Source organism: Salvia hispanica, chromosome 6 (assembly GCF_029641045.1).
Source record: "Salvia hispanica isolate PSC_SH4W2 chromosome 6, Shi_PSC_v1, whole genome shotgun sequence".
Lineage (NCBI taxonomy): Eukaryota > Viridiplantae > Streptophyta > Magnoliopsida > Lamiales > Lamiaceae > Salvia > Salvia hispanica.
The window spans coordinates 21,937,674-21,957,242 of record NC_142697.1 but is presented as its reverse complement, the minus strand read 5'-3'; the positions used below and the strand labels follow the sequence as shown (position 1 = coordinate 21,957,242).

Below are 19,569 nucleotides of genomic sequence, written 5' to 3'. Positions count from 1 at the left end.
AGAAATGAGAAATTATTCAAAAGTTATGACTATATTATATAGAAATTCAACTAAAACATGACAATTAATAATCTACAACGCTTATATAGTTATATCCAATCAAAAACTGAAGAAACAATGAAGCCATACACATATGTAGATGTGAATGCCAACTATCTTAATTACAATGAAGAATTTTTTTGTCGGGAAGTCGTTGCTACGACCCACGCTGAGCAAGATTGCCATCACCACCATCATTAAATAGACAATCCAACAGTTTCCAATATGAGCTGGGGAGGCTTGGTAACTTCATGGAGTTCTGTGCAGGTGATGATAAAGTCTACCGTAAACCTACAAAGGGAAACGATGCATGATTACAAAACCATTTGCCTTCCCATGGAGTAGATTCATCATACTCTCTCCTCTTTCTCAAACATAGTTATAATCATATTCCCACAAGAATCAAGGTATACTCTAGCTTCTCTATGTTATTGTACTTTTCTTTCCTAATATTACTTGTTTTTATACTATCCTACCTATTCATAAATAGACAATCCAACTGTTTCCAAGAAATTGCAACAAGCATATTCTAATCAACTAAAAAGAAAAAGAAAATGATACACGGAGAAAAAGAAATGGCTTTGATCATAGCTATTTACAGTTGCATAAACATAATTACATCAATATGTTACAGTTCAAACAATCTAAATGTGATCTAGTATTAAACAGGATGAAGATGATAAAGGAGAAAATGTAGAATAGAACTATTTTCTTTCTGGTGTTGCAGTTAAAAATACCCATAACTAGATGTCTCTGCTCAAGACAGACACATCAGTTTTAATAAGAGTTTCATAAGGAAACGATATCTATCATTATCAACAAAGTTCTCAAGGGAGAAGCTTAGCCCAAAATAATGCTAGAGATCTTCAATTCTATCACCATGGCCCAAACTCATCTCCTAAACTACCAGAGCACTTTTCTAAATGATGGCCTGGAACATGATTGTTCTGCTACACATGGCAGGCTTCTCACTCTTCCATTCTTTTTAACTATCAGAGCACATCCGCTAACATGATTGTTCTGTTACCAGAGCAAAAAATGTAGATTGAGGGGAGGTAGAGTTGAGAACTTTCATCGACAAAGAGTGTCAATATTGAAGATTTCCACAAAAATTAAAAATAAAGCAACAACAAAAATTTCATAGCCCTCTTTTTGCTCTCAAACCCTAATGAAAATAAAATGTAGAATATGCATATAATCAATCATCCATGATTCATCCCATAAATTCAACAACCCAAAGTAAAATGAATCAAACTAACACAGAGGTTGGTTCCAAGATTTTAAAGCCCTTTTCAAAGAAAACCTGTGTACCTCTTTCTAAATTTTTAATCACTGTTACGGAAAAAGAAATGGCAAATCTGAAAACAAAATAACACAAATATACAACAAAATATGTGGTGAAAAATTCAGGTTTCCATTGGAGATTAATACCTGATCGCTGTTGAAATCAACTCTCCTAATTAGGGCGCAGTCATCGCAGAAGAAAGATGAAGAGAGTTGAGAGAAAATAAGAGTGACCCGTTTTTTTGTTATGACCCGCAATAGGATCCGCGTGTTTTTCATTTTTGACCCGTAGAATTGTAATTGTGGATTTTGAATTCTTTCCTTTTAATCTTGGAATTGAAATAACAGAATTGATGGAATTGGAATTAGAATTCAATTCCAAATCCATAAAAAATTATGATACCAAACAGAAAAATTGGAATTAGAACTCCCAATTCCAATTCCATAGCTTGAATTCCATATACCAAACACAGCCTCAGAGTTTAGGCCAAACGAACTTTATAGTTTTCAAAATTACTAGTAATACAGAATAAAATCATGGCTGGATTTAAACCTAGGTTGCACAGAAAAAAAATGAAACTTTTTCATCGTGTCAATATAACTTTCAAGCCTATTTTCATTGAATTACCAGACAAAGAACGGAACATAAGCTATCAACTGTCAACTACGGGTAAATAGCTCATGTTTTCATTGATATAAGAAGAAATCAGAAAAGCAACAGAACATAAGTTGGCGCTAAAACAAAAATATGTGTGTTTGTGATCAAAACTTCTAAATGACGAACAAAGAACATTGAAGTTAGGCCAACGAGTACCAAACATCTCACAGAATGCAAATAACAGAAATAGATCTCACTTCTTCTTCTCGGCACCTCCGGCAGCCCTGCATAACAAAAATCTCATAAGTAAAATGAAGAAAGAGACCAACATACATATCAAACTCAGTTGAATCATAAAATAAGTTGTGAACGATTATAAGCATAACAACTCAGTAATTTATGTAGCTGACCTCATCTTGCGGAGAGCACCAGACATCTCCTCTCTCTTCTTCTTGGCCCTCTTGTGGGTGCCCAATTTTCTCTTAGCTACCTTCAAAGCCCTCTTGTCCTTCCCGACTTTGAGAAGTTCAGTGATCCTCTTCTCATAAGGTGCAAACCCAGCCACTTCTCTGATGAGACTCCTCACAAAATGCACTCTCTTGCTTGTTTTCTAGTTAACATTAACAGTTAAATTTAGTAGTAGAAAATTAACACTACAAATCTAGTGCACATTGTAATGAGATACAGCACCAACATCCTGCATCAAGAGAAAAGTTGCATACAGAGTTGGTCCATTAAGCTAACAAAGCTAGTGGTGATTTCTTCTCTCGAGACAATAATATTACTATTTGAAATGGGAAATGTATAATTCAGCTGTTGGTAAAATAATGATAGAAATCTTATGGCATAATAGCATACGAAGAGGCCAGACAAGGTGGGAAATCACTGAATTACTTAACTCATTCAATTATTTTTTTTAACAATTTACAAACCGAAAACCTACTTCGATCACATATACTGACAAAGACTGGCAGCAATCGAAAATGGAAACATAAAATGTTGGTGAAAATCAAACAGAATAGAAGTCCATCAAAATGATCTCACATATAATCTTAATTTTACTTACACCCTTCCTCTCAGACGGGCGTGGCGCTAACTCCTTTGGGGTAACGACATGCCCCTTTTTCAACCCAACAAATATCCCACTGTTTTGCTGCTTCGGAGCCATTACCTAAATCCCACGCCAAACGAAAAATCAATTCCAGTTCCTTAAACAATACACTCGAAAATCAAATGAAAGTCCTAGCAAAGTTAACAAACCCCTTCACGGACAGAGTCGCGAAGCACAGTGTCTAAAGCAACGAGTTCAATAATAATATGAGAGAGAAAACTGAAACATTTAGAGGAGAATAAATAGATACAGGTTGTTATTCCAAATTAAAATTTTGATATTGGCAGGACTCGAAAAGCACCAAAGGTAAATTAACAAAGCAAGCACGATAATCAATTTGAGAGTAAAATGGTGAGCGTACCTTTTCCGATCTGCCTTGCAACGACGCTTGGCTGAGGGTAGAAGAATGAAACTAGGGTTTACAAGAATGCTTTTTTTTATAGGATCGTTGAATTTGAAGTTGGGCTACATTTTGCACACCAATTAGTACTTGTATTGGGCCGGTACACATCTACTAGCCCAACATTTTCAATTCCAGTTCAAATGCTCCCAACTCCCAAGTTGTATTCCATGTAAAATTTTAATTTTCGTTTCCTACCATGAAAGTACAATTTAATTTTTTTTAATATCAATTGCAAACGGCAAAAAAAGAACTAGTTTTTTCTATTTCCGTCCGTCCACGAATAAATATTACAGTTTATTTTTGTTATAAATCATAATAGGTCTTACATTCCACTATCTTATTTCACTCACAATTTTTTTAAACTAATACTCCCTCCTTCCCGAAGATTATACACTTTGGATTCAGCACGAGTTTTAATACAAAATTGATAAAGTAAGAGAGAAAAAATAATTAAAATATTGTTAGTGGATATCACCTCATTAGAAAGAAAAGAATATTCAAAATTGAAAAGTGTATACTATTGTGGGACTGACTAAAAAGAAAATAGTGTTTATTCTTAGAGCATCTCCAAGAGAGAAAGGTAAATTGAGAAGGTTTATTTCTAATTTACCTTCTCAAAAAGGTAATTATATCTTCTTAAAAAGTAATGTACTCAAAGGAAAGAAGGTAAATCAAAAAGGCAACTAAAAATAACTAACATTTTACCCTTTCTACTAAGAAGAGTTTAGATACCTTCTAAATTTGAAAGAAGGTATAATACCTCCTCATATACCCTTTTCATTGGAGCATGATTTTTTTTGGAATAAAAGGTAAATATGGTAGTTATTTCCATATACATTTCCATTTACCCTCTTCCTTGGAGATGCTCTTATAGGATAAGGGAGTACAATATACTACTAACTTTATTCACTCACATTTCTTAATATATTTCTTAAAATTCGTGAAAAAAAAAGTATAATACTTTTATTTGGAATGGAGAAAGTATTTCCTTTTAGGACAAGAATTATTAATGTTTCAGTTTGATATAAATATTTATGTATGGGTAATTTACAACTATGTTTAAATATGAAAAGTGTCTATATTCTCGTTATTAATTAATAGAACTTCTTATATGTATATATTGTATCTAATTATTGTAAGGTTTCTAAGTAATTTTTCTTTTCTCTTTATTTGATATTTTGTATTTGGACAAATATAAGTATGTACGTAGGGATGTCAATTGGGCTAACTCGCTCGGGTTCGGGCCAATCCATTCGGGTTGTCGGGCTATTTGGGTACGGGTTGTTCGGGCTATGAATTTTTCGGGTTATAAATTTTCGGTCCTAACCCTAAATCTTCGGGTTTCGAGCTAATCCACGGGTTATTCGGGTCAATAGTAATCTTATATGTTACTTTCTATCCAATCCAATATTCTAAATTATTAAAAAGTAGATGACCGCAAATAGTAAAGTAGTATTATCAAAGTGACCAAGAGAAAGAAAATAATAGCAATTGAAAATTGAAACAAAATAGATAAATATATCGTTTAATTAATAGCACACATGAATCTGACTACACTTAAATGGAAATCATGCATTTCATATAACCTTACCTTTCAATTTGAGAGAGGAAACATAATTACCATATATTATTCATATCAAATGATGTACTACATTTAATATTGATATTACCAAATATACTTCATATATGTATATAATCCAAAATTTTAATTATATTTTTATACTAAATGCTCAATCCGTGGGCTAACCCCCAGCCCGTATAACCCGCCGATCCGAACGGGTTAGCCCGTGTAGCCCGCTGTTGAATATAGGTTGTGATTTTCCGGACCTAACCCTATTATTTTACCGGGTAACTCGGGTCGACCCGTGAGTTTCGGGCTAGATTGATATTAATGTACGTATAGGTGAAGACAGATTAAATAAAAGCACACAATTATAAAATAATGAGCAAAACAAATAAAACGTAATCATACAAATTTGGTTTAAAAGAATAGTGTATTTAATGAAATTTTCGCTATTTAATATCATAACAAGTTTATTTATGAAATTAATGTGGCAAATAGCTTAAATATAGATTGTTAGTTTCTAGTTTGATATAGATTGCAAATTTTGTTAATACAGAAAAATGATGAAAACTTAATAGTAAACTTTTGATACGTTCTTATATCAGCAATGAGATGATGGTGCATTACAATAACAAAACTCAATATGAGATGTGTGTTTTAGAGGTTTCAAAGAAACAAACTATGGGATCATAAGTCATTACAAAGGTATCCAAAGATGGAAGTAATATACTACTATAACATGTTATAAAATATCATTTGAGTTATTTGGCGAATTACTATCACTACCTCTGTTCCATAGTAATAGAATCATTTTGTCATTTTAGTACGTTCCATAATAATAAAGTAATTTCCTTTTTAATAAAAGTCAACACATTTTTCCACGTGTATCTCCTTTACATTCTCTCATAAATACCTTATACCTTGTTACCTTTTTGAAATTATTGACTATTATCTTCGTATTTAAAGAAGTATTATAGTCACATTTTACTTATTTTTAATAAAAATGCCATATTTTTGTATTTAGATAACTGACATATTGAACTTTTTCTTCTCATTTCTTGGTGAATGTATCATCAAGAAAGAAAATGGACGTATAATTATAATATAGCATTTTCTATTTTATTATATTTTCATGTAAAGTGCGTAATACTAAGTTTTATTATTATTTTCGTAATAGTAGAAATGCTTGGAATTGCAATGAAATAAAAATGAAAGTATAAAGAAGAAGAAATAATAATTAAAAATGACGAACACAAAGATGAATTGGATCATAAATATCAGAGGGGAAAAAGGAATGGAAGAAGAGAGTGAACATTAAATAAATGCAATGAAAGAGATAACATTATTTAAATGCTTTGTCGAGATATCAGAGGGAAAAACCCTCGCTAGTTTATTTTTCCTAAAAATTGTTAAAATACGAAACTTATTTAAATTGACATTTTCGTGTTCACTTTATGAATCTAGACTCCAATAATAAATTAACAAAATATCCGACTAAAATGACCTTTCAATCGATTTTTTAATTTAATTCCTTTAAATTGAAAAACCACATGAGTGGTGAAACTGGTTTACAGCAAGACAAATAAAAAGATAAGATAGAGTTAAAATAACAAAATTGTAAATACTCCTACTAGTGATTGTTTTACTAAAGTTATTTGTGGGGGTACTTTGTGATAATTCGAAATATTCAATCAACTTGATGAATCAAACTATTTTATCCACTGCTAAATTGTTAGTAGTATCAGGTTTGCTATTATCACAATAAGTCACATGACTTGATTTCCAATATACTATAGTCAATTAAAAATTAGTAATAAAGAATCAAAATCCATTATTCTTAAGTCATTAATAATTTATGGAGTATTTATTAATCTAATAATGTTAAACCGTCTTATTTGATTTATTTTTTAATAAATAGTAATGGCAGCTCATTGGTAGTTGACCTTGTTGCAGGTGGCAAATTCCAAAGTTATTGGCTGGAGCTGTTTCCATTCACCTACTAGCTTAGCTCACCTTTTTTATTGGTGCCCGTTTGAAAATCCAAGTAAGTGTGCTGTCTGTGATGCCCAAGATCTTTACTTTGTTCAATCAGTTGTGAAATTGGGAATGGATTGGGAGTAGTCAAGGATCAGGTAATGACCACTCATACTTCTTTTTGCTCTTCTTGTACCATGTGGTGATAATTGCCTATGTTTGATTCGGTTGTGACTCCTCTGATATTTATGCTTTACTTCAATTGTGGGCTGTATTTGGTTTGAAGCAGTTTGTAAGTGCAAAGACAAATGGTTATGTGTCTGTTAAGTAAAATTTGTGGTACAAACAAATTAGGTACTACTGTTTACATAATTGATTCCTTTAGTATCAGTTAGTATGTCTCCTTTACAATTTTGATTAGATATTGGGCAAGATTGGAATGTCGATTCTGTGTGGTGTGCCTCTTCTGGAGTGTGTGTACTGCATAGGATGTGCGCGGTGGGCGTGGAAGAGGTGCCTGCACAATGCAGCTCATGACAGTGAGGAATGGGGCCTAGCCGCGCCTCAGGAGTTCGAGCCTGTGCCTAGGCTCTGTCGCTACATAATGGCTGTCTACGAGGATGACCTCAGACGGCCTCTCTGGGAGCCTCCTGGAGGTTACGGAATCGACCCTGATTGTGTGATCTTGAAACGGGGTTACAAGGATACGCGTGGCTTAGTCCCTCCATACTTGCTGTACCTTGATCACCACAATTCCGACATAGTTCTTGCCATACGAGGCCTAAACATGGCAAAGAATAGTGACTATGCAGTCCTGCTTGATAACAAGCTTGGGAAGAAGAAATTTGATGGCGGTTACGTTCACAACGGACTGCTGAAAGCAGCCGGGTGTATCTTGGATGCGGAATGTGACATTTTGAAGGAGACACTTGAAAGATATCCAAACTACAGATTGACTTTTGCAGGACACTCCCTGGGGTCGGGTGTGGCAGCTTTGTTGACTATTGTTGTAGTGCAGAACCGCGATAGGTTGGGTAATATCGAGAGGAAGAGGGTGAGGTGCTATGCTATTGCGCCTGCAAGATGCATGTCGCTCAACTTGGCCGTGAGATATGCTGATGTGATCAATTCAATAGTGCTGCAGGCAAGTTGCTAAAGAGGTGTTTGCATCTTTTTTCATAACTGATGAGAAATCAAAAGGGATATACTATTATTTATGTCATCCTGTCTACTGAAACAGGATGATTTCTTGCCTCGAACAGCCACGCCTTTGGAAGATGTCTTCAAGTCACTATTCTGGTGAAGAAATGGCAAACTCGATTTTTATAGACTTCATATAAACAAGTAATAATATGTGTCTACTTATTGAACAGTTTGCCATGTATTTTATGCCTGAGGTGCATGAGAGATACATGCATACCGGAGGAGAGGATGCTCAAAGATCCAAGACGGCTGTATGCACCTGGCCGCCTCTACCACATTGTTGAGAGAAAACCTTTCAGGTGGATCATCATGAATTTATCCAAACTAAGTTTATAATACTACAAAACAATCTCAACATTGGTGATATGTGAATGCAGATGTGGAGTATTACCTCCAGTTGTGAGGACTGCCGTGCCTGTGGATGGCAGATTTGAGCACATAGTTCTTTCCTGCAACGCGACTTCAGACCATGCCATTATCTGCATAGAGAGAGAAGCTGCAACGGCCTTGGAAGTAAGTTCTCCTCAAGGCATTCCTTCACGAATAATTTACCTCTGTCTCACTTGAGATAACAGTTGATGCAAGAGAAAGAGGAGAGCTTGGTGATTCCCCCAAAACAGAAGATGGAGAGGCAGCAAACACTGGACAAAGAGCACAATGAGGAGCACAAGGCTGCTCTGCGAAGGGCCGTGACTTTGGCAGTGCCTCATGCTTTTTTACCTTCTGAATATGGAACCTTCGAAGATGATGATTCCAACCTCTCTGCGGAATCATCATCCAGGGCTAAAGAGAGCTGGGCCGAGCTGATCCAGCGCCTTTTTGAAAAGGATGAATCTGGTCGCGTGTTGCTTAATAAGCCACTCCCTGCTGACTGATGCCTATTGTATTTCATTTGTGCACTACCTTTTTCAGACTATTGTATGGTTTTGTGTACACATTTATTTGTAAATGGCTCCATATATCAATAGATCTTGTTTTCTCATGCTGCCAAAGTATCTTGCATTTTCTATATCATTTCAACAAATTATATCAGACTCGGTAAATACACACAGACAGCATATATATCATGGCGTGGCAAAAAGGTAAGAAGTCTGTCAGACAACTGCCTGGCCATCCAAGCTAGACCAAAGTTAACCCAGAACGATCATCTACTGCACAATGAGCCAGAACCCTGACCCAGGGTGCTGTCTAGCCAGGCAGCCAGTGCTCATCGTCCAAACATGGTCTCCTGTCTCCTTAGAAATCAAGGATACAGAGGTACGAGCCTATAGAACAGATCCTGTTCAAGTAAGGTCAAGATGGCTTCACCCTTCTGTCAATCTATGTACTAGTCAATAATTTAGTAAATCTTCGATGTGGGATACTGATGCTCACAGTTTTAATTGCGCGGACTATGTGTAAGCAAGTTTTCTTTCTTTCCTTTTTATGCAGGACTGGTGTCACGATCTAAAAATTCAAAACGAGGTATTTGAATAGTATAAAGAGAGAGAGCGATACCACCTTGATATTCATTTGATGTGTGGGCCAACACGGTGTCACTCCAATACAATTTCTCAATTATCAAACTCTCATGCTATGTCTTAGCAGAGATGTCATGTCATAATTTAATTAGAGTTAAGCGCTACTTATCTCAATCTTTCAATTTGTAACAAAAATTAATCTCTCAAATCTTATGAAAGAGTTTGGTACTAGTATTTAGTTTCGGATCTTCAACCAAAGTCAAAATTTCAAATTTAATCAAGGTTTCTGGTTTCATTATAGCGTTGGCAAAGCTAAGGCTCTGACGTCATGCGTCAAAATTAATATTAGTAGCACTACATATGAGAACTATTCAAATACTAATATGTTTCACAGCCTTCTAATTTCCTAATAAGTAAATTCACTATTCAAATTGAAATTGGAATGGAAGAAATATGATATTAAAAAATTTTAGGTCTAATATGCAATTAAGTCACCCAATTAAGTTTTTTTAATTAGTAGTTGTACAAATTCAACACTTATAGGCTAATAGGACATTGAATTCCAATGAATGAGGGGGCGACTGAAGTCGAGTCTAGACGCACAAAATGGACGCAAACAGCAATGTCATAATATAGTATCGTCATTATCCATACTTACATAATAACTTCAAATATTGAGATGAGGTAACAATAAAAATAGATGGAAAAAGAAGGTGCAAGGTGTAGGCTTTGGCCGCCACATATTTGATATCCCTTTCCATGCAACCCCACTTACATAGAGACAGACAAACAATCTCCAGCCTAACTATGTATATTGTATAGCGTATACTACCATAGATGATTATTTTTCATGAAATGTCTGAGTCAGAATCTCTACTTCATTTCATTAAATTAAAATGTTGACACACAATCTTTCTATATATAGGAATTGGTATATTGAGATGTGAGATTATGTGTAAAGATATGTGGCTGTTCAAGAGAAATGGGCCTTCTGGATTTTCTTCTTCTTCCACAGCTGAGGAAGTAACCTATGGAATTGATGCATCTGGCCTCACTGCCATTGTTACAGGTCATCTCCTTTTCTTGCCTAGTTTATCCCTCTTTTTAAATATTTAATTCAAGATTTATTACATACTACATGCTTGAGCAATTCTCAATAGGATATGAATCAAATCAATCAAGGACTTCAAATTATCCCAAGTTTAGTAGTACTATTAAATAATTTGAAGATTGAAAGTGCAGGGGCATCAAGTGGTATAGGATTAGAAACAGCACGTGTTCTTGCAAAGCGTGGTGTTCATGTTGTGATGGGAATAAGAAATATGGGTGTTGGAGAGAAAGTGAAACAAGGAATCATCAAAGAGAATCCATCTGCTAAGATTGATGCCATTCAGTTAGATCTCAGCTCCATGCAATCTGTTCGAAATTTTGCATCCCACTTTAAATCTTCAGGTCTACCGTTGAACATTTTGATGTAAGAAACAAACAACCATCATATTACCAATGTGAATCATGTGCTAATTATGCTAATTTCCCAACAACTCTCTCTACTGTCAGTAATAATGCTGGAATAATGGTGCCGCCTTTCACACTGTCTCCAGACAACATAGAGCTGCAGTTTGCTACAAACTATTTAGGTATTAGCCTAATAAATTACTACTACTAATTAATACTCCATGTAGCTTTAAGTGTTGGAAGAAACTCCTACATATTTGTTGTTTTCAGGTCATTTCCTTCTAACACACTTGTTACTGGACACGATGAAGAAGACAGCCCGTGACACGAAGAGGGAGGCGAGGATTGTGAACCTCTCCTCAGTGGCTCATCGTAGTTCGTACAGAGAAGGAATCCGATTTGACAAAATCAACGATGAAAAAAGGTCTGCGAGACATTTAATTATTTGGATGTATTGAGGATTAATAAGGTGTATGATTGCAGTATTACATCTCTAACATATGCAGTTATTCCAAGCTTTACGCATATGGCCAATCAAAACTTGCTAATGTACTGCACGCTAACGAGCTGGCTAGACAGTTAAAGGTAATCTGCAAGCATGTTTTCTTCCATTATTGTGAAAGACTCATTTTGAACATAACTTGAATTAGATGATGATATATGCTAAGCTAAAGGGACCAAAAAACACTATAATTAGTTAAATAATTGTATGTGCTCAAGTTTGGGGGAAACAGAGCTCTATTTCATCTATTCCATTTATAAAGCAGATCCCTCTGAGGATATTGAAATAGAATGATCTCAATTAGCAATCACTAAGTTGATCATGCTAATAAAGTCTTCTTCTATATCTTATATATCGAAGTTGTTGACGTGCTGCATCAATTCTTTTGAACAGGAAGAGGGTGCAGACATAACAGCAAATTCAGTTCATCCTGGAGTAATCACGACCAATCTTTTCCGTCATCTTGGTATATTTGAAGGTAATCTTGGCATTTTCGAAGGTAAAGTCATTTCATGTGTTGATATCTTAAACTGAGACTCAATTTTGAGAATGTTACAATGCCCCATCTTTCAGTTTCATATCTTCATTGTACAATGATAGTATAAGGCATGGTTGCAACTCAGAATAATTATTTCTGTCTGTTCAGGTTTAGTGAGCAGCGTTGGTCGACTGGTGCTCAAAAACGTTCAACAGGTAAGTTCAGTGCATACTAATCAAGGCGAAAAACCCAAAAACGTTCAAAAGTAGTGATGAATTTTCTGCAAGTGATTTATGGTGGTTAAACTGATGTGTGTTGCTGAATATGAAGGGGGCCTCAACTACCTGTTATGTGGCGTTGCATCCACAGCTCAAAGGCATCAGCGGTCAATACTTTTCGAACAACAATTTGGACAAGGCAGATGCCAAGGCTACTGACAAAGATTTGGCTGCTAAACTTTGGGATTATACAATGGACCTGATAAATAAATAGGAGTAAATCATTATATGTATACCAAACAAGATAAATAAATAGGAGTAAATCATTATATGTAAACCAAACAAAATAAGACGCATACACACGCACAAAGACAAAATGTACAATTTGAGAGAGTTGATGCAAATCTGGATTGGTTATATCTCCATTTTCTCTTAGTGCAGTAACAATTGCATACTGTAATATAAATAGTTCTACAGCTATTATCATCTGGGTGATAATTGCTACCCTTCTATTCAATAATGTGAATATACATTTTTTTTCGCAGACTAAAGATTTAACAATGACTATACAATCGAAGCTGTAATCCCCAGGCCAATCAACCTCTCACTAGCTCTAGCAAGGACCAGTCAGTTACATGTCAAAGTCTCATATTAGGACACGAACTTTCTAGAAGATGCATCGTCGTCTGGAAGCTCACTCATCGTTTTGGGGTGAACCAGTGGCGACTCTGGTGAGAATAGAGGCGGGGCGGGGGTGATTTTGTGTGACAGTAAGTGCTGCAAAAAGCAAGTTGCTCAGCATCTTCATCTCTGCTGTTCAAAATAGCATCCCCAACAAATAAAACAATGGGTGATGGTAGGTTGCATAGTGTGCCAAAAAAAGTGACTGCTCAACCACCTAACTCCTAATCTTGTCGATAATGAATAAAGCTATAATCCAGGTGTACGGTGGCACTGCGATGCAGCTGAAGGGGAGAGATCCAGTGACTGATTTAGTTTGGCTGGATCTCTGAGGAGTTGCTGAGACACGCGATCAGCCAACACCGACTGTTTATCATAAAGTTCTCCGTTCGCAGTCCTTACGAATTGCTTTCCAAGAGCATCATTATCATAGGATGTCAGTTCCCGGAAAGCATGAGATCCTGACTGCGCACCTCGGAGAATGTCTGGATCCCAGTAAGAGTGGCTGCGCGGGGGCAACTGCAAGTTTCCATTCCCATAACCCTCCTTCGATAACATAGGCTGATTGTGGAATGGGATGGCACCAATACCACCAGTAAGAGGTGTGGATGAACCGGATGTCGTGCGGGGGCTTGATATAGGTGAAGGAGACATTCTTCCACTTAGGTGTTGAGGCGACCTTGAGTGTAGAAGAGGACTCCCAATTGGAGAGACCGGACATGATATGTTCCTTGAAATGTACATGTCACTGGAAAGTGAATAAAAACAAAATATAAGTCCAACATCGTAACTACTAAAACATTTTCTTTCGAACCAAGGTGTGAACTATCTTTGGTAAGAAGATTGTTCATGTCCTACTTTTACATGGCGGAAACGAGTAGCCTAATTATACAAAGGGACAAATCAGGAGAACACATGCATACAGAGAGAGAGAGAGAGAGACCTAGAATGGAAATTAGATTTTGAAACTCGAAATGAATGTATAGACAGTCTCTCTGTATCAGGTTGCCGAAGACTTCTTGTGTTACCCTTGCCCTATAAGAAATGCAGAGAACGTCTTAGTAATAAATACACAAGAATACATAAAAATGCAAGCACTGTTATAGTGGTGCAAATTAAAGCTCCAATATATGATCAAATATATCCCAACTGATGACCTTGTCCATACGAAACATTCTAGGATCTCTCTCTATCAGTCAGGAGTTTCCTTGAGTTATAAAGGAGGGTTTGGATTGGGAATCTCAAACCAAAAACTTCGTAATTTACTTTTAGATCAATGTCGGTGGCTGAGGATCAATAAGCCATTTGCATTTCCATATATTAGCAACCAAGACTCTAAACATGATAGTCAAATAAATCTACCTCAAGCAAGAAGACAATACGCTAATCACAATGAACTTAAGCATATACAGTTCTGCTTTTTCCGATCATGAGATGTTTATGCATATCCAGTTAGTAAAATATCATAGAATGCATTAACCACATTTTTCATTAATCAATGAGGGTATTACAACCTTCAGACACCAAACTTTGAGGACCTTTAGCAGCACACATGAAGACTGTTTCAATTAAGGCCAAAACATAAGATAGAAACAACACGTTAGAGCATCATCCTCCTTACAAAAAATGATGACAAGTTGCATTTAAAAACCTTAGTTGAGTCAGGAAGCCAAGATGAATTAGGAGCAATACCACAGATTTTGAAGCATTAGTCACTGGAGGATGATCTGAGGAGGTTGGACCAGGTATTTGTTTCTCTAGAGGCACAACATTTTTCACAAAAGAGTGCTCCAAAAGTTGAGCAGCTGTAGGGCGATTCTGTGGAACCCTTTGCAAGCATAGCCTCACAAAGTCTTTCCCTTCATCTGAGAGGTGATCTGGAATTGTTGGAAGTTCCTTGCTATTTCCAATCTTGAACATAGCTGCGACCTTAAAGACCAAAGTGAAAAGTCAGATAACCCATCAATACACTGAACATCAAATCTACAACCACAGAGCTCAAAGTACTGACCCCTTCATACTGGGACCAAGGTGGCTTTGATGTCGCCATTTCTATAACAGTGCATCCGAGACTCCATATATCAACAGCTAAGCTGCATCCATTTGAATTCCTAATAACCTAAGTGAACAGCAAAAAATTAACTTAGTTTTGCAAGACAAGAAAGGAGCCCATAAGGGATTTCATTTTCAGGATCCAAGAAATATCAGAAATGACTAACCTCAGGTGCCATCCAGTAAGGACTACCCTTGAATGATAAAGGACAAGAATGCCCTGTAATCTGTAAAAAAAAGCATTATCAAACACATAACCAATGAAAATAAAATCGCAGGTTTCACTAGAAGAATTAAAGCCAGGAGGATCCTGACCCTAGTATAAGCAATATTCTTTGCCACAACTTTTTGGATATTAAAATTTAGTCTAAGTTAGCTAGAAGAGTACAAAGCTTACATGCTTTGCCATCCCAAAATCTGCCAGCTTAACACGGCCATTTGGATCCACGAGTATATTGGCTCCTTTAATATCCCTGCATATATGTGAAGCATTAAGTGCGCGATGATGTTTACTGATACACATTTGCATGAAAATTCTGACAACACATTGACCAAACAAAAAAACCCACTTCACCTGTGCACAGTGTTTTTAGCATGTAAATATGCAAGCCCTGACAAAATTTGCTGGGTGTAACTGCGGATGGCTGATTCTCCTAGTTTTCCATAGTCCTGAAGAATCTTATGGATGGAACCACCAGATACATACTCCAGATATATATATAATTTATCCCCTACCTGTTAAGGAGTAGATCATCAATACAGAATCAGCCGAAGATTATGGAAAGTGACCAGTGCACCATTGAATATGAATTTTTACGTAAAAACACAGTGGTTTCTATAAAAAAGACCTCTTAGTTATGGCATTTCCACAAATTTGCTAATCAGACATTTAATAATATGTGCAACGTTTCTTTTTAACTGTCAGGTGTTTAAGCCAATTAAAAACCAAGGCATTTAGAAACTAGACTTTGCAATTCTAGTTTCCAGTGAATCTTATAAAAGTTTACACCATCAATAATATATTTCAAGAATAAAACTGACCGTTTCAGATCCATAATACTGCACAATATTAGGATGTCTCAAGCGACTCAACAGCATGATCTCCTGCAGGAAACATAGAAGATTATGTAAGAATCTTCAACTTACCTTCCAATAAATTCCAAGGCCAAAAGACTCACTTGTCCCAACTGCTTTGCACTTTCTTTCGATTTTGCATCATCAGAAAATAATGTAACCTCCTTCATGGCACACATTTCCCCAGTTTCACTGAACCAGATAGATCAAACCGATTACTCAGGATGAACAATAAAAATGCACTAATTTGATTTAGTAAGCTTCAGAGATTTATTATTTTAAAAAAATAAGAGCTTTCAGAGGTAAACAGAAACACGTTATCACACCTGTTAAACCCAACATACACATGCCCAAATGTGCCTCGACCAAGCAACCTCCCTTTCTTCCAGCGTGAGCCAGGGCTTGTTAGATTCTCTGTTCTTCCTGGACTACGAGGCACAGAAGGCGAGGTCGCAGCTGAATTTTGATGAGAGAATGGTGAGGAATTGGAAACTGATATGGGAGGAAGTGGCAGAGCATAACTTGGTTGTTTCGCATCATCAGGCCAGTTACCCTGAGACTCAGAATGTAACCCTCCAGCTCTAGGATGAAGTGGTGTCACTGCACCACTGTGAATTCTGGAACTAGGGCCAGGACTTGTCATTCTAGGACTAGGATTTGGAGAATATTCTGGGCTCCCTCGACTGGGCTGCCAAAATAATTGCCCAGACATATCTCCTCCCATTGAGTTATGGCCCGAAGTCTGACCTGACCCAGGTGAGCATTGGCCAGATCCAAGAAAAGGAAACTCAGTGTAAAGCTTCCCAGTTGTATAAACAGTATTTGCAACTGGCTCATAACCAGAGGCTCTCATTGGACTTCTAGAAGGACTTGACCTTGAGCTATCTGGAGCACTTGAAAAGGCACCATGCTGCGGAACTTGTAGATTTGCCATGTGACCATTCAAATGTCGCCGCCTTCTTGGTGGTGAAGAGTTCAGATGTTTATTGGAGGAAAGGTTTACAGGAACAGGTGCCACTTTAGAAATTATTGGTGCTACAGGAGCCTGATCCTTAAGAGAAATGCTTCATGGAGAAACACACGAGAGACTCAATTTAGAAAGATAGATACCACATATTATACATAAGTAAAACCAAAATGAAAAAATGCACTTCTGATATAATTTTCAGAACCCACTCACCTTGAGGGGCTGCCTGCAGCAGTCCTGCACCCAATATCATAGTCATTTGCAAGAGGACTTCGCTGACGTGAATCAACTGGATCATCACTCTCAATAGAACACTCACTACAAATTGAAGCAACAGCCAACTCAGCATCCAATTCAGCAGGTTCCAGTCTCTGACGGATGCATGCAGGCCTGGGCAGAGGTAGAAATAATGATGGTTTGGACTTTTCTGGTTTTGGTTTTGGTTTTGCTGTTTCACTTATTCCAGAATCAGTACGACTAACGTTGGCTGGGCGGAGGCCTGGCACAGGAAGTGGCTGTGATTGAGGCCTTTCCACAAAACTTTGACATCGCGCGACATTCTTGGAAGGTGATGGAGACCTCGACGGAGCACGTGACTGAGTCCCTCTTTCTGAACCAATGTCACTTGAACGTCTTCTAGACCCTGCTGATCTACCAGATGATTTACTTTCGGGACTCTTGAACTTCTTATGAAATGTGTCAATGAAACTTTCCTTGGTAGGATTCTTTTTCGCTTCTTTTGACGATGACTTTCCCCACCATGAAGGCATATTTTCTGCAAACGGAAAGTACAGACTCTAAAGCTTTAACACAGTGGGAACATAAGTTGATCATAAGTCTATTACAATAATAACTACTCTATCACCGTGACATTCCACTCTATCGGAGCCACTAAAATAGAATTGTCATGAAACCTATCTTTCGCATCAATTTTTTCACTCCAGAACCAAAGATATTTACCAATCCCACAATATAAGTGTCTATAAATAGAAAGCTAGAGATCCACACAAGAAAATCCATTAATCATAGTTCTTCTTTTTCTTCCTTCTTTCCTTCTTTATAGTTTATTGTTGGTTAAAAATAAGTGGTTTCGGGATGCATTTCCATCTTGCACTTTCCCATTGACTACTACAATGACAATGGAGCCCGCTATTATAATTATTGAACCATGCTAAGTTTCAAAATGTTGAACTCGTCAAAACTAGAAAAAATTACTCCTTAATTAACCCAAAATCGAGCAATCTTTCCATCCCACGCTAGAAATAGAACTCCAAAATTTTTTCTCTTCTCTAATTTACCGCGAATAATAATATGATCAAATGATGCTCATGATCTCCGAAAACTAGTACAGCAACAAAATGCAATCGCTATCTCCAGTATCCAAAATCAGAGCTTCTTACTACAGATCTAACCATACTTCACACTCACAATACCTAACAAATAGCTTAATGCACAGGAAATCATCGCAGCAACTAATTGAAAATCTCACCTCAACTTGGCAGCTCTCTCACATCCCTAGAGCGAACCAACAAACATTCTGCATAATCTATCCCAAAATTGAGTGTACGGAGTTTAATCAAATCCCTAGCCCCGGAGTGCTTAAGGACTACGCCGTAATAATTCAAGTGCTTGTGTTGTGAGTGTGAATTCAGATTATCACAAGAGATCGCATAGAGAGAGAGAATGGAGTGAGTGCATATTGTGAGTGAAGAATTTAATAATAGCACCAATTATTGCAATTATTATTTTTCATTAAAGAAAAAGGACACTAATTTATTGTAATTTTGGTGGAATAATTTTAAATGGAATTCAATACTTACCTTTATTACGATATTTTTCGTTTTTTGAGGGATAAACTTTTTTTTCCGGTGCGCTTTGGTTGCTTTTGAGGTTTGTACTTTATTTTTTTAGTAGTGAATTAACTTCGAACACTCACTTCATTTTAATAGGGACAACATAGTACCTGAAAGTAACGGCGTCGTTTGTAAATAAGATCATTTTCGGTCATTTTCAAATAATGTAATAAATGTTGCCTAATTGTTTATTGGTCCAAATTTTAATTAGATGAAGTCAATAAATTAGGGCAGGTAATATAATTAGAATTGAATTGTTGGCAGGTTTTAGATTTTAAATCAACATCTACATAGATCCGTTAGTAGTAATTATAGTATTAATATGTTATGTTGGATTTTTTAAATAAAAATGCTATATATGTAGGAAATTTACTAGGGTTATTAATGGATTCAGTTTGAAATATGGGTATTTATGGAAGTACATGACTCGTCACAACGTATCAAACTCACTTGATCTATTTAGTTTAGATGCATCATGTATGTATGTGGAAATTCATAGTGATTTTAAGATGTGGTATTTCATTGAATAGTTAAAATTTAAATTTAAATTCAAACAAATAGTATAGAATTTGGTGGGTTAGAGTATTTATGGGTTTTATTATTGTATTTACTCGATGAATAACCAATATATGTTCTTTCGAGTTGTTGTAATA

General features: G+C 36.4%; 4 protein-coding genes, 1 long non-coding RNA gene and 1 other non-coding gene across 9 annotated transcripts; 2 read left to right on the top strand and 4 right to left on the bottom strand.

Moving 5' to 3' along the window:
* Positions 1-12: 12 nt before the first annotated feature.
* LOC148923365 (uncharacterized) lies at positions 13-1,548 on the bottom strand. Its single transcript, XR_016133050.1, has 2 exons — positions 1,471-1,548; positions 13-330 (listed from the first exon to the last, which is right to left on the bottom strand). It is a non-coding gene; the product is annotated as an uncharacterized LOC148923365 (long non-coding RNA).
* A 440-nt stretch (positions 1,549-1,988) lies between these two features.
* LOC148923364 (large ribosomal subunit protein eL36z-like) lies at positions 1,989-3,525 on the bottom strand. The gene is made up of 4 exons (XM_089062039.1): positions 3,394-3,525; positions 2,988-3,092; positions 2,332-2,531; positions 1,989-2,205 (listed from the first exon to the last, which is right to left on the bottom strand). The coding sequence occupies exons 2-4, from the start codon at positions 3,087-3,089 to the stop codon at positions 2,175-2,177; spliced, it is 333 nt and encodes a 110-aa protein (XP_088918165.1). The 5' UTR covers positions 3,090-3,092; positions 3,394-3,525; the 3' UTR covers positions 1,989-2,174.
* A 3,400-nt stretch (positions 3,526-6,925) lies between these two features.
* On the top strand, positions 6,926-9,158 carry LOC148923363 (uncharacterized). Of its 2 annotated transcripts, none has more exons than XM_089060017.1 (6): positions 6,926-7,043; positions 7,395-8,117; positions 8,214-8,272; positions 8,347-8,475; positions 8,554-8,689; positions 8,752-9,158. In XM_089060017.1, the coding sequence occupies exons 2-6, from the start codon at positions 7,413-7,415 to the stop codon at positions 9,049-9,051; spliced, it is 1,329 nt and encodes a 442-aa protein (XP_088916143.1). In that variant the 5' UTR covers positions 6,926-7,043; positions 7,395-7,412; the 3' UTR covers positions 9,052-9,158. The 2 variants fall into 2 exon arrangements, with proteins under 2 accessions (XP_088916143.1, XP_088916142.1); XM_089060016.1 differs by having other exon boundaries at positions 6,941-7,131.
* A 106-nt stretch (positions 9,159-9,264) lies between these two features.
* LOC148923362 (small nucleolar RNA U3) lies at positions 9,265-9,473 on the bottom strand. Its single transcript, XR_016133100.1, has one exon. It is a non-coding gene; the product is annotated as a small nucleolar RNA U3 (small nucleolar RNA).
* A 966-nt stretch (positions 9,474-10,439) lies between these two features.
* On the top strand, positions 10,440-12,714 carry LOC148923361 (short-chain dehydrogenase TIC 32, chloroplastic-like). 2 transcript variants are annotated; one of them, XM_089060458.1, is made up of 8 exons: positions 10,440-10,705; positions 10,879-11,110; positions 11,194-11,273; positions 11,362-11,515; positions 11,598-11,676; positions 11,987-12,092; positions 12,240-12,286; positions 12,402-12,714. In XM_089060458.1, the coding sequence occupies exons 1-8, from the start codon at positions 10,588-10,590 to the stop codon at positions 12,561-12,563; spliced, it is 978 nt and encodes a 325-aa protein (XP_088916584.1). In that variant the 5' UTR covers positions 10,440-10,587; the 3' UTR covers positions 12,564-12,714. The 2 variants fall into 2 exon arrangements, with proteins under 2 accessions (XP_088916584.1, XP_088916585.1); XM_089060459.1 differs by having other exon boundaries at positions 10,444-10,705; positions 11,987-12,071.
* A 32-nt stretch (positions 12,715-12,746) lies between these two features.
* LOC125206386 (mitogen-activated protein kinase kinase kinase YODA-like) lies at positions 12,747-18,768 on the bottom strand. Of its 2 annotated transcripts, XM_089060456.1 has the most exons (13): positions 18,553-18,768; positions 17,277-17,838; positions 16,423-17,160; positions 16,201-16,288; positions 16,064-16,126; positions 15,597-15,757; positions 15,420-15,495; positions 15,190-15,249; positions 14,982-15,089; positions 14,663-14,899; positions 14,485-14,529; positions 13,914-14,005; positions 12,747-13,718 (listed from the first exon to the last, which is right to left on the bottom strand). In XM_089060456.1, exons 2-13 carry the CDS (start codon positions 17,831-17,833, stop codon positions 13,220-13,222), a joined length of 2,724 nt encoding a protein of 907 aa, XP_088916582.1. In that variant the 5' UTR covers positions 17,834-17,838; positions 18,553-18,768; the 3' UTR covers positions 12,747-13,219. The 2 variants fall into 2 exon arrangements, with proteins under 2 accessions (XP_088916582.1, XP_088916583.1); XM_089060457.1 differs by lacking the exon at positions 14,485-14,529.
* Between the last annotated feature and the right edge of the window lie 801 nt (positions 18,769-19,569).